Source organism: Saccostrea echinata, unplaced genomic scaffold (genome assembly GCF_033153115.1).
Source record: "Saccostrea echinata isolate AGI-Se365-2 ecotype Australia unplaced genomic scaffold, CSIRO_AGI_Sech_v1 ptg000009l, whole genome shotgun sequence".
Classification (NCBI taxonomy): Eukaryota; Metazoa; Mollusca; class Bivalvia; order Ostreida; family Ostreidae; genus Saccostrea; species Saccostrea echinata.
In genome coordinates, this window is record NW_026889758.1 from 17,508,083 (window position 1) to 17,523,280 (window position 15,198).

The 15,198-nt window shown below is 32.4% G+C and overlaps 2 protein-coding genes across 2 annotated transcripts; one reads left to right on the forward strand and one right to left on the reverse strand.

The window, feature by feature from the left end:
• The first annotated feature begins 778 nt into the window (after window positions 1-778).
• Window positions 779-14,917, forward strand: LOC133182475 (arrestin domain-containing protein 17-like). Its single transcript, XM_061317322.1, is given in 5 exon segments — window positions 779-896; window positions 2,329-2,439; window positions 10,920-11,143; window positions 11,237-11,416; window positions 14,891-14,917. Coding segments are annotated over 5 exon segments (660 nt in total).
• On the reverse strand, window positions 5,245-7,818 carry LOC133184004 (uncharacterized). The gene is made up of 4 exons (XM_061318878.1): window positions 7,774-7,818; window positions 5,997-6,109; window positions 5,595-5,755; window positions 5,245-5,444 (listed from the first exon to the last, which is right to left on the reverse strand). The coding sequence occupies exons 1-4, from the start codon at window positions 7,816-7,818 to the stop codon at window positions 5,245-5,247; spliced, it is 519 nt and encodes a 172-aa protein (XP_061174862.1).
• Window positions 14,918-15,198: the final 281 nt, after the last annotated feature.

Here is a 15,198-nt window from a genome sequence, read left to right on the forward strand (position 1 = left end):
ATCTTTTATTATAGGGTTGATGTAAATTTGCCTTTACAGGATAAATAACATTTTTTGCTGCTGTTCACAAATTCATTGATGAAATCAAAAGATTCCCTCATAGTTTATATGTAATTGTTATATAACCGGTTTTCACTTGAATATATCATTTTTCTTTGATTTATATGATGTAATATTTGAGCAGAAGAACTAGTTTTAAAAACTTGTTTCTAATCCTTTTGATTTACACAATATGTTCGAAAAGAGAACAGAAAAAAAGCGAAGCTGGCTTGAAAAAAAAAAAGAAATTTGTCAGGGGGTACGTTCCACATCCAAGAGTGGACTCGGGACCCCTGGCGTTGTGAGGTGGATGTTGTTACACCAGGCGAAATATGTGTTCCTTGGAAAACTTTTAAACTAGATTTACGAAAAAGATTACTCCGGTATACGTGTATACGTAAAAAAACACCCATTCATTGTAAACAAATGACTATCACCAACTGTGTTGCATTATAGTTTTGATCAGAATTAAATTGTAATATCCAATTTTTTCCCTAGATTTCAGCATAAACAGTATTAAATGCCACTAAATAAATTTTGTCGAAGTAGGAAAATTTTGATGAAAATCTTTGATTTTTTTTTTTTTTTTTTTAGCAAGAATGATATATTTTAGTTGAACAAAAATTGAATGTGGATATTAAGTGTATGAAGTTAAACATTATCCAGTTAATACTTGCTACTTTAGAATTTCAGTTTACAAGAAAATTCTGCTAAAACATAGAGGTTTTTAAACTACAAGATGGAAAAGTTGAGGTCCTTCCAAATAGACTTTGATGATAAACTCGGCGTATATATACCTGGACAAACTGTTACTGGAAGAGCAGTCATTGATCTGGAAACAGATATGGAATTGCGTGGTATTTTTCTACTTTTTTTGTTTTACATTACATTAAAAATAATTACCTCTGGGGATTTTTTTTAATAAAGGAAAACACTTTACCTAATTCGTAACTTATTTTTCATAATTTGAAAATATTTCAACCCCTTTTGTGCTCCCATCCATTGTTGAGGGACATCAAAATATCCAATCGGCCGGCCTCTCTGTTATCATACTATATAACATATTCTATAACGTATTCTATTGCAAGGGTCCCCATTGTAATCATGCTTTAGAACATACAGGGGATTATAACAAAGGTCCCCCTTGTCATAATACTCTATAACAGTGGTATTTTAAAGCATAGGTCCCACTTTGTCAACATACTGTATAACGTGTCGGTATTTTATAACATAGACTCACCCTTGCCATCATTCTTTCTATAACACACCTGTATTTCAAAGTTCCACCTTGTCATCATACTTTATAACACACCAGTATTTAATAGCAAAGGTTCCCCATTGTCATCATACTTTATAATAAACCGATATTTTACAGGAAAGCCACCCCACCCCCCACCCCCGGTCATCATTCTGTATAACTTATCGGTATTTTTATAGCAAAGATCTCCCCTTGTCATCATACTTTATAACATACAGGTAATTATAGCAACCCCCACCCCCGGTATTTTATAGCATATTAGGTTCCCGGGGAAGATTTGCTTTAAAACAAAACTTACCCTTACGGAAGGAAAGTTATAATGCTACATCCCCCTATCTAAGGAATGACTGCTATGAAGAAAAAATTCCCCCTCTTTATTGCATTTCCATGGACTGTTGCAACATGGTAGATTTTTCTCCACATTATGATTTTATCCGGATTTGATTCTGTCTATATGGTTATATAACCTAGAGTCTTTATTAAAAAATCAATTCAATCATATCTCCGATTCTAGTTTCCGCAATTAAACCGGTGAAAATATGAAATTATCTTTTATTTGTAAATATTCCTTAAATACATATAAAAAAATTGTTAAAGATCTGTAATGCACCTGTTTTAAAGAATTTTTTCATACATACATTTTTATCCCATTCATGCATTCATGCAAAGACACGATTTGTACACAACGGAAATATACTTACATGTATGTTTAAACTGCAGACTGATATTTCAATAATTCAACAAAATTTTCCATATTCTCAGATTATAACTTCTCTTTGAACAAATTAATGATCTTTCATTGGTAGAAAATTTAACCGATGATGCATGCTTTTCTCAATATTTTGGTAAAATTTTCCAGCAGTTTTAAAATACAAAAAATGTGAAGATTTATTGTCATATTTATGTACAAGTGGAGACAGATTCTCCTTATACTTATGTTTAGAGTATATAAAATAGAGAAAAGATAAACTCAAGATAAAACGATAATTAACTTTTCCATTATACTTAAACATTTTTTATGCATTTTGTAGAAATTAGATTAACGTTCGAAGGAAAAGCTCATGTATCTTGGACCAAAGATGACGCTACCTTCAAGGACCACCAAAAATATTTTGATGTAACAATATCGGTTTTTGGAAAAGGTAAAAATGGACTTCAATAAAGCATAAAGTTTACTTCTTTTTATACAAAGCCCATAAAACAGATACCAGCAGCAGGATGCAACAATCTGGCAGACCAAATGACATCATCACCACAGGATCGTTCATTGATTTGCTTCATCTTCCTATACTTCTACAACAACGTCGTCTACAGGATCAGCTTTCCCTGAGATACACAGAATATCTGAACAAATTTCAATCGACTACGGGATAAATGGAATTAGAGCCAGCAGACCTATTCATACGTTGTTCTGACTCCGCAACACCTCCAACAACTCAGGCAAACAAAGTATGGCCACAGCAGCGCTGGCGAACAGTTTGGTTTAGTTACGATACCTTATTTTATTGCGAGCTTGACAGTTTCAAAAATGTCAGTGTTTATATTTAATTACGTGTGTAATAACGTTTTGCAGAAAATTACATCAGGAAGGTATGGAATCCGGATAGGGCCATGCAGTTCACTATCGCATCATCGCACCATCGAGGTTTGGGTCGATAGTGCGATGACGCGATAATGCGATGACGATGAAGCGATGGTGCGATAACGATGAAGCGATGGTGCGATAGCGCGATGGCGATGATGCGATGGCACGACAATGCGATGGTACGATGAAGCGATAGCGCGATGACGCGATGGCACGATAGCGATGATGCGATGGTGCGATAGCGATGATGCGATGGCGCGATAGTGATGACGCGATGCTATATCGTGTCATCGTTATTGCTTTATCGCACTATCGTCATCGTGTCATCGCACCATCGCTCTATCGACTAGTACTTTCTATAACCGGATAACATTCCCAGCAGTCATTACACAACATGGTGTTTGTTGACGAAAAGACAATAAAGAAATCATATTCCTTCTTTGGAGTATTAATGGTGTGAAAATAAGGTAGGTATCATTAATTGTCATAAGTTATGATAATATAAGTACCTGTATAGGCTAATATTTTCTCTAAGAGTAATAAAGTTACTATACATTAAATTTATAGTCTCATTCAAAGATTGTTTATGTGCGTGTTCTACTTGTATGTATATATCTGTTATTTAAGAAATAGTGATTGAAGTTAAAATCTCCCATTTTAAGATATATTTTATGCATTATTTTTTAAAATAATTAAGCTGTAGACATTTGAAAAGGCGCATGACCAGACTTAATTTGAGAAGACGGAGATCATACAATGTGGATATGGCAATAAGGGCTATTCAGGTAATATTGCTTGTGTTTTATTTCATCTTTCTTTTTTGATAGATTGATCAAATCTAGAAAAATCGTCAGTATCATCTACATTTTGATGATAGCTCATTATTTTTAGTTAACTCATACAAATGTTAAAAATTTCATATGATTTACATATATTCTACTCAAAGGAAGAAATGATGTTCAGTGGACAGATTCTTGGGTGTCGTTCGATGAAACGAAGACTTCTTCAGAAACATGGCATCTTTATAGGAAGGTATATTATCTTATTATGATTAATAAACAGAATTCAGGTTTCTTGTTCAAAGTATTAATTTTATTTCTTTAATTCACCAGAATGCCAATTATACAGAATATTTGCTGACATTACTTTTATGAGCTTAAGGACATACACAACATAGTGTTGGAATTTTATTTTCTTATTCCCTTGTTGATTTAATTAAGAGTTCAATAATTGAAAAACCTTTGTACAATTTAATGATGCCTGTAAATGCCGTTACCTCCTCTGAAGCAAATGTTGAGGAAATACCAGCTAACACTATATTTTTGTTATTTTTTTCTTTGAGAAAATACAATGATTTTCATCATATTACATCTTTTGAAAACTCCTGGTAATGTATGCTGTTTTTTTTTTTTTTGTCTTAAAACTCCTGATGAGACTCTATAATTTTAAATTAGGAATATCCTGGAAAATAGTTGGTAAGGTACACGTAAATGCAAGTTGACCTTAAGAGGCAATAATGCTTTTCTTAGTCAAAATTTGCAACTTCTATACTACTTGACATGTATTTCTAACTCATCTCTTTATTTTCCTTTTCTTTCAGAAGGTACATCTAAAATTAATCTAAACATGCTCTTGGCGTTTTGGACTGGAGCTGAAACAATCCCTCCACTAGGATTTCACAAAAAGCTTGAAATTAAATTTGTGGAAGACCCTGCCTGTTTGCCAAGTGCACATACCTGCGATCTTTTGTTGGAAATATCTAGGGGAGAACCCCCTGAGGAATTTCACAGAAAAATGTAGTTGGCAATCACTTGGGGGGGGGGGGATTCCATCTTGCTTAAGAAAATAACTTTATGTATTCAATGCTATATCTATGTTTTGAAAGTTTTCATTCAATTAATTTTTAAACTCAGTAATGGCAATGATAGTCATATTAACGAATAAGAGTATTTCTTAAGGGAAAGATAATACTAAAGGACATTGATAATCATATGAGGAGTATTTCTTCAGGGAAAGATAATACAAAAAGACTTTTTTGTATGGGAATATTAATTGATATTTGGTGTATTTGTGGTAGTAAGCATGCTTTTGAATTTTAAATTCTAGATTGTTGCATCTGTATGCCAAAAAAGTTTTTCTCAGAGCAGTTTGCTTTCCTTATATCCTCATTTTGCAATTTTCATTAATAGTTGTTCTAATGAATGTGGCATGTATGGTGACCCAATAAACATAGTAATAATTTTTGTTTGTGACTTTTAATTCATACACTTTGATGATTAGTGTACAATATTTTTCATGAAAATTGAAAAAAAGTCAAGTGAAACATCAGGTGATGATTTATTCTCTAATCTTAATTTGGATTTTACAACTTTTCAACCAAGTACTTCAAAGCCTCCATGGCCTTCTCAGTGGTGTTTGGAACAATTCTCCCACCCTCCAAAAACAAATGATCAAAGTATGCTGCATAGTCCTCCCAACATCCTGTCGAGCTTGGACTAGGAAATAGTCTTTGAAACTCTAGCACGTCATGAATATCCACTCGAAATTTATAATCTACTGCACCTGTACATAAAAAAATGAAGTCATGATGTGTTGATACTGTTTTAAATTTGAGTACTGAAAAACAACCAAGGTATCGAAGGAGAAAGGTAAACACAGAAAAATATTCAAATTAAAGTTAGTGATTAGACAAATCTTTGCTAGGAAAAATACCAAAAATTTCAGGGTGGAAAAACATCATTTCTGGTTTTCCTGGGAGATTTCCATCATCATCATAGCGTCTTTGTGCTCTGATGTAATGGTTATTCCATTCTGTTTTTATTTGATCAAGTTCTTGTTGGATGATTTTCATAAAACAGAAGCGAAGGCATTCTCTAAATTGGTAAATTTTAAAGGTCAATTTTGAAAACAAGAAAAAAAATCAGGGTGAAATTTTTCCTGTAAAAAAATGTTTATATTTCTTAATATTTCTTTAATTAGAAAAACACTTATAAATGGTTGGTTTAGTCTTAGTCATAAGGATTTAGGTAACATGCAGAAATATCATAATAGGTTATAAATGCGTAAATTCTTAATTTTTTAAAGTATAAATAAAGAATTTATTTCTCTTCTTACATGTGCTCGTTATTTGCTGATGAGAACATCCCTTGGTCTTCCATGTCTTTGAACAAGTCTATCCAGAAGGAGATGCCCATCTCTCTCAGTGTTCTCCACCAGCGTTCAATTCTCTTAAATCAAAATGTGTTTTTGAAAAACTGAAGGCTGATTTTTCAAAAGTAGGTCAAACTTCAAGGTTATTGAGTACAAATGTTGGTACATTCACAAGGAATACACAACTTCCCTAAGATCAACCGTTCAAAGTTATGGCCAAGGTCAAAGTTTTACAAAAGTAGGTTAAACTCCAAGACAGATTTTTTTTTACAAGAAATACACTTGAGAAATACGAAATCTCTAACATCAACCATTCAGAAGTTATGTCCAAAATTAAAGTTTTTTCATAAGTAGGTCGAACCCTATGGTCAAGGTCATTAGGTCAAAAAATGTTGGTGCATTAAAGTCTTTGCAGATAAAAATACAGACAGACCCAAAGCTATATGGATAAGGACCCCGAATCTTTAATCATAGGGGCATAAAACAATCACATAAATTAGTCATATATTAATTTCATAATGATACAGAAACAATAATTTGTATATCAAATTATGTGCAGAGATATTTTAAATCATTAAACTGACTTCATTTTCAAATATTTGACAACAGGTTTCTAGAAAGGGGTATGGAGAGGGGTATGGGAGGGTTATCCCTCCCCTGGGTCAGAAAATTTATAATAAAAATGCATACAAGTCTGTTGCATTCTGGGGGTCATTTTTTTCAAATATGAAATAAACAAATAAATAGCAAAACTTTAAACAAAATATTGGTGTTTTCAGGGGTTGCAATTGCATCTCCCCCCCCCCCCCCCCGATGGCTCTGTAGTATAACTAATACTATAAAAAGAACTGTGTCACCTTGAACTCTATTAAATGAAACGGATGCAAATAATGAAAGTATGAAGTTTGCAAAACTTATTATTTCTAAAATTATCTGTGGTATCAGATTACACAATGACGCCTATGAAAGATAATAATATGAAGAATTATTTTGGTGTTTGAAAAGTAATAGTGAAAATAATCAGTTGATCTATTTTCCCTCAGGAAAAATGTTCAGAAAAGTAGAGAGTTTGAAAAGAAACTTAAATGAGGATTACACATACAAATTTTTAAAGTATTCAATTACTTCAGTTATTTGATCTTATATTAAGGACATACGCAACATACCTTACCTACTGATAATTTTTCAAGATATTCTTAATTTAAGATTATAGTGTCATCAGATGTTCATAGACAAAAAATTAGCATGCATTACCAGGGGTTTTAAAAAGATATCAAATGATGAAAATTCTTGTATAATGCAAAGAAAAATATACAAAAATAACTAAACATATATTCTAAATGTTTTGTTTACCCAAAATTGTTGAAGAAGAAGTGTACAACAGAAAATATGGACATTAAAGTTTAGCACACAGTTCTTTTAAGTATTGTAACTCTTCAACTCCAGGGAAATAGACAATAAAGTTCAAACTACGTTATGTATGTCCTTAAGTTGGGACTAACTGAATTGACTGTGATTGGAGTAGTAGACCATTCAGATTTGATCAAGTCCCCCCCCCCCCCCCCCAATTTTCAAATCAAAGGGCAAATTACTCTAACTTCTACTGCAGGAGTGTTAACTGGAATTGGAACTCAGTCCTAGGTGTGCAGATTTTAGAAGGTTATTAAACTCATCTGATTTGTTTATACAACATAAGTTACTAAATCATATTGTTATTTAAAAAACAACTTCATATTCATACCTGGTTAGACATTGATCTTCCTTTGATAAACTCTTTTCTCCACATATGTCATCATTATCGTACCAACGGAAGGATTTTTGAATACCCTCAATGTATATATTCTCAGTTCCAGCATCAAGTCTCACACACCTTGGAGCACCTATGTATTGGAAAACTCATACTACCATGAACTGAGACAAATATGGTTTCTTTGTTCAAGTAAATATTTTTTACAAAATAATGCATTTTATGTGTATTTATTCTGTATCAATACAAAATAATGTATTTAGAATGTTACTTAGTAGAAAATTAACTTGTGAAAATTAAACTGCATTTACAGTTTCAGGAATATATTTATCATTGATTTGTAAAAATTATATACTCAACTATTTATTTCCTCCAGGTATTTCAAGAAATATGATGCTACAACAAAAGAGTCATTGTTTGTTTTTGCAACTTTAAGCCATAGTATTCGTCTTGAAAATCTGAAAGGATAGGAATTTGATCATTTAGATTAATAGTTGATATTGTTTTCTGATATGTAGCTACAACAGTATATAACAATCATAAATTCTATAACTTCATAAATTCTTGTAATCTTACATGACTCAAATGAACACTAAAAACTGATGCACATTAACTTACCCACACATTGCACCATGTATAGCGAAGCCAAATGGCTTCAACTTGTCGTACCCATCAACATGTGCAAGATAATTTGGTCCATTGCTTAGATACATTCTTCTTGTCAAGCAGTGACTTGCTCTTAGATCAACTCCATCAGGATCGATTATTCTCAATAAACACATGTTATCCCTGGAACAGTATATATATATAATTAATCATCAACCATTTTAAATTCAATAACAAAAAAAATAAATTCAATGAAATTATTATAAATATCTTATTTATATAAAACTCATTATAAGCAATAGGCACATCGTTTGAATTCTGTTTATTAATCATAATAAGATAATATACCTTCCTATAAAGATGCCATGTTTCTGAAGAAGCCTTCGTTTCATCGAACGACACCCAAGAGTCTGTCCACTGAACATCATTTCTTCCTTTGAGTAGAATATATGTAAATCATATGAAATTTTTAGCATTTGTATGAGTTAACTAAAAATAATGAGCTATCATCAAAATGTAGATGTTACTGACGATTTTTCTAGATTTGATCAATCTATCAAAAAAGAAAGATGAAATGAAACACAAGCAATATTACCTGAATAGCCCTTATTGCCATATCCACATTGTATGATCTCCGTCTTCTCAAATTAAGTCTGGTCATGCGTCTTTTCAAATGTCTACAGCTTAATTATTTTAAAAAAAATAATGCATAAAATATACTGTATCTTAAAATGGGAGATTTTAACTTCAATCACTAAATAACAGATATATACATACAAGTAGAACACGCATATAAACAATCTTTGAATGAGACTACAAATTTAATGTATAGTACCTTTATTACTCTTAGAGAAAATATTAGCCTATACAGGTACTTATATTATCATAACTTCTGACAATTAATAATACCTACCTTATTTTCACACCATAATTACTCCAAAGAAGGAATATGATTTCTTTATTATCGTATCCGTTGAAGAAATATTCTTGAATCTTTTCGTCAACAAACGCCATGTTGTGCAATGACTGCTGGGAATGTTATCCGGTTATAGAAAGTACTAGTCGATAGAGCGATAGTGCGATGACACGATGACGATAGTGCGATAAAGCAATAACGATGTCACGATATAGCATCGCGTCATCACTATCGCGCCATCGCATCATCGCTATCGCACCATCGCATCATCGCTATCGTGCCATCGCGTCATCGCGCTATCGCTTCATCGTACCATCGCATCATCGTCATCGCATTGTCGTGCCATCGCATCATCGCCATCGCGCTATCGCACCATCGCTTCATCATTATCGCACCATCGCTTCATCGTCATCACATTATCGCGTCATCGCACTATCGACTCAAACCTCGATGGTGCGATGATGCGATAGTGAACTGCATGGCCCTATCCGGATTCCATAGGAAGGCTGAAAAGTTGATGTTGGTTGTGTTATGATGTGAGCAGCGGAATTCTATACAACCAGGACCAATTTGTTTATATTCGGTACATGGACGAAGTCCTACCTCCACGTGTTTTCCAATAATGCAGTATCCCGTTGTAACAAAAAGTGCAGGGCAACATTCGGCTTGTCTGATACGTTCATTCTTACAAAGCCACAATGATAAGTGCATTCTTGCAAAGCCACAACACCCCCAATTCTGTCTTGACCATCTTAAACCCTACTAAGCATCATGCATCGTCTAGTACCCACGGGTTATCTCGTCTTTCACTTCTCACCCTCAAAGTTGGTCAAACTCGCTGAAATATCGTCTTTATTATGCAAATCCGTCGATTATAGACAACCAATCAGAAAGTTGAAGCTCTTCAATTTTGAAAATAGGTTTACAAGTTTGCTATTTATGGTAATATCTTGACACCGTTAAAACATGCGAATTTTGTTTTAAAACGATACATGTCATTGGCATTGAATACCATTCAGGAATAATATAGGAGTGCCTTTCTCAAACTACTAACTGCACGGGCGAGTGAATTTGTTTGCAATCGGTGTAAGGAATCGGTGTAACGAACTGTGATTCGTCTAATTGCCATTGCGATTCTGTGCAGCAGCCATTCTAATGATCCGCGCATATTATTTACATACGACGATATATCGGTGAGTAAAAGAGAAGGTCACCCTTGGGTATCCGATGATGAGAATCAAGGGACGATTGGATACTAGGTATATCCACCAAATACAACCGCAACTCCAGATTCTGCTAAAGCAGAAGCTCTGAAGTTAGTGTGGGATAACATCCCTAGACTGTTTTTAGACACTCACTTGCGTCCATTGGCAGAGTTGTCAGACTATCATTGATGGGGGGATACCAGATACATGTACATGTATTGATCTTTAATGACTAGTCTTTGATATTGAATTTCTCTATGATTATGTCATTTTGATTGTAAACCTTCTTAGTATTGTTATCAATACACAATTCTCTTAACTAACTTGTCACTAACTTTCCATTGAACTGTGCCTTTCTTTTTTTGATTACTACGTAATAATTTTTTTTTGCATTTTTTTCTATGATATTAAAGGTTTGGTCGGCGGTGATTTACACCGTTTGTCCCCGGCACAGCATGTGTTCCCTTTCTCGTTTGTCTTACCTCTTCAATTGCCGTCGTCCTTCGAGGGAGAATACGGACACGTTCGGTACCAAGTAGAAGGAATAATAGACCGACCCCGGAAATTCAATCTACGCACCGTGAGGCCTTTCACTGTCTTAACAACATTAGATTTGAATCTAGAACCATCAGTTGCTGTGAGTAATTGAAAATGTTTCTAATCAAACTACCAGAACTCTCTATGCATGCATTATTTGTCATTTATGTGAAATATTATGCTCTCTTTTAAGAATGGTAGAGAGTTACAGAATTCAAAAGACCTTTGCTGCTTGTGTTGTAAATCAGGGCCTATCGTGGGAACGTTAAAACTAAATTGAATCGGATATGTTCCTGGGGAATCAATTTATTTCGAAGCAAGTGCTCAGAATAATACCAGCCGTGTGTGTAGCATATATGCTGATCTACAAATGGTATGCGACCAGCTTGAATGGTATTGCTTTTTTTTAAAATATTTTTTTATGAATTAAAATTTTATCTATTTCGGCCAATTATTCAATTAAATCAATAGCTGGAGAATTCGACATTCCCTATGAAATACAAATCATAAGATGACCAAGCCAGTGTAATAATTAATCATTGAATTCATATTGTTGGATGTCGTCTGTCATATATATATAACAGCACCCGGGCTTGCCGACAAATTGAATACCAACGCGCGGTATGATAATTAGGTGCGTTATAGTTCAGTTCTTTTATTCCTTGTATCAACAGATACATCAGAGAAACATAATTACATGCATGTAATTACATATAGTATATACATAATTGACATGGCTAAAGAAGAGAATATATATAATATATATTACAATATATTCACACAATTTAAAATGACATTGAGATTAAATGTTTACATATATATATATACATATACACACACATATATTGTTGTGACATAGTAATTCACTCTTAAAAAATTAATATTATACATGTAGTTCTAATTTACTTTCCCGTATATGACTTGCTTCTCTTAAAAAAATTCCAAGACCCCTTAATTCCTTTACATTTCGAGCGCTAAATAGTTGTATTAATTTATATACACTACTATTTTGATAATAATATCTTTTAATATATTTCTTTCTTATATTTTCATACGTTGGGCACTGTAAAATAAAGTGAAATTCATCTTCTATTTCATCCTGATTACATAATATGCATTTTCTATCATTTCTACTAGTATTCGTGTATCTACCCCTTTCAATATATAAATTGTGATCAGACATCCTAAATTTTGAAATTATTTCTCGATTTTTAACACTTAAAGGCTTGTTTAGGTAATATTGAAGGCAATGTGTTTCTGTAAGATATTTGTATAAATTAGCTTTGGGCATAATGTTAATTTCTGCTCTTATTTCTTGAATGTAAATATCTTTCATTCTTTGTTCAATAAGTTTAAATGCATATTTTTCATCATAATATGTATGCATCAAGAAGTTTAATCCTAATTTATCTAGTTCTGTTTTAATGTTTACAATCCATTCATCATTTTCCTGTACCATTTCTTCATAACACGTCTTCAGAATACAATTTTCTGTTTTTCTCAGCTTTAACCAATATTTCATAATTTTTATTTTTCTTAAAATATGGCAGGGAAATCTACCTAGTTCAAGATAAAGAAGCTTATTACTAGCATTCTTTTTTAACCCTAAAATTTTTTTACAGAACAGTACATGAACTTTTTCTATATCAATTCCTTTGTTAAAACCCCATACTTCGGAAGCATACGAAAGTATACTATTGACGTAAGTGTCGAAAACGGAGCATTTTGTTTGAGTATTAAAGTAATAATCATAAAGTTTACTTTGAACTCTAAAAAGAGCTTTTCTCCCCTGTTCTGCCAGCTTCTGTTGTGCTTTAGTAAATTTACCGTTATAATTTAATAATAATCCAAGATAATTAAACTCATTTACTATTTCTAATTCATTTTTGTCATAGAACCACTTCTCATTTTCTTTTATTTTTCCTCCATTTCTAAAAACCATTATTTTAGTTTTATCTGTATTTACAGTAAGATTCCATTTCTTACAATAATTGTGCAAAGAGTTAAGTATTTCTTGTAAAGCTTCGGGTGTTTCTGCTAATATAACAGTGTCATCAGCATACATAATAAGGAATATATTAATTAGATTAATTTCAATCGATGGACAGTTCTCGCTCAACAAATGCATTTCAAAATCGTTTACATAAAAAGAGTATAATATTGGGGATAAAATTTCACCTTGAAAGAGTCCAACGTGACTTCCAAAATATTCGGAAAGGACACCATCATATTTTACGCACGATTTGATATTTTCGTAAAGAGATTTAATTATCTTCAATAATTTACCCTGTATTCCAAGCTTACATAACTTAGCCCATAATTTGCTCCTATTAACAAAATCAAATGCTTTTTTATAGTCTATGAAACAGCAGTATAATCTCCTACCCTTCTTACTTAGAAACTTATTTACCAATGATTGTAATACAAAAATTGCATCAACAGTCCCATAACCATGTCTAAAGCCAAATTGGGCATCTGTTATGACAGATATATCTTTATCCCACTTCAGTAGTCGTTGATTTAGAATAGAAGTGAAAAGTTTACCCATACAACTAACCAAGGAAATACCCCTATAATTGTTTGTGTCATTAACGTCTCCCTTTTTATATACTGGTACAATTATAGCCTTTGACCAAGATTGTGGGAAAAACCCAGACATAAATATAGCATTAAACGTTTTATGTAAAACCGGTATGAGTGTCTCACTACAGTCTATAAATAGTTCATTTAGTATGAAATCCTCACTACAACTCTTATTTCTTTTTAAATCTTGTATACAATGTCTAATTTCCTCGACAGAAATTTCATAATCCAATTCATCAAATACAGGTTCAATAAAATTATCAGCATCTGGGTTATATTGATCTTCCTCCGGGTTTGTATTCTGAGTTAGATTCCTAAAATGGTTATAAAAATTTTCCAACCCTATTTCAGTTGCAGGACATTTGATTTTCCTTTTTGAAAAATGTTTGTAGAATTTTCGTGGATTGGTTTTTCTTAACGATTGTATCATATTACCTTCTTGACATTTATAAGCTCTTTTAAGTTTTCTTTCGAGTGTTTTATAAATTGATTTTACCTGCAATAGTTTGTTTCTGTTTTCCGTTGATTTATTTACATTAAAAATATGCAAAGCGTTTTTATAGTCCAAATATTTCTTTTTACATACATCACTAAACCAAGGTTTATCATCTCTTCTAGATTTATGCTTATTTTGTGAATTTTCACTTGTATATTGCTCCTGTTTTGTTTGACATTTTGGTAAAACAATTTCATTTATAACATTACACAGATTATTAACACAATTGTCTACTTCTTGTTGGTCTTTTAACTGACAATTTACTATGTTAATTAATGTTTCTGCATTATTACTTAGATCATAATTTATACTGTCTTTTTCGTCCTCGTTCCATCTTATATTTTTCCACTCTACTCTAAAGTGATTTGTTGACATGTCGTTAGAAGAATATGTACCTTCATGAAGATTATTGCAATTGATTTTGAAAAATAGAGGCGAATGATCAGATAAAGTATTAAATATTCCAGAAGAAAATTCTAAGATATACTGCATAGTTTCCTGTCGACATATAAGGTAGTCAATTAAACTGACTCCATTGGCACCGTAGAAAGTTATACTTCCCTTAGAATCTCCGGAATGCCTACCATTTACAATTCGGAAACCTGTGGATTTACATAAATTCAAAAACTTTCTACCGTGCTGGTTTATATAACTGTCCTGACTTTTCCTATTAATATTACATATATCTGAAGTATATGATACCAAATGTTGTATTGCATCAGATACATGTTCAGAAAGATTATCATTTACAATAAAGTCTTCCTTTAGCCCACACCTAGCATTGAGATCGCCTGACAAAAATACACATCCAAGTGATGTGTATTTACTAATTAGATCATACATACATTGAAATAAATCTATATCTTCTTTACGATAAAAAACACTACCCTCAGGTGGTATATAACAGAAAAACAGAAAAATTGGTCTATTTTCAATTTTACAATGTGTAAGTTGTATAACCAAAATGGTATCTAAAAAATTTTCTTCCACACTTATATATTTATGTATTTCTTGCTTCATAAAAATTACTACTCCTCCTCCTTTACCTTTCTTCCTTGGAAAAATTAAAGACTCAT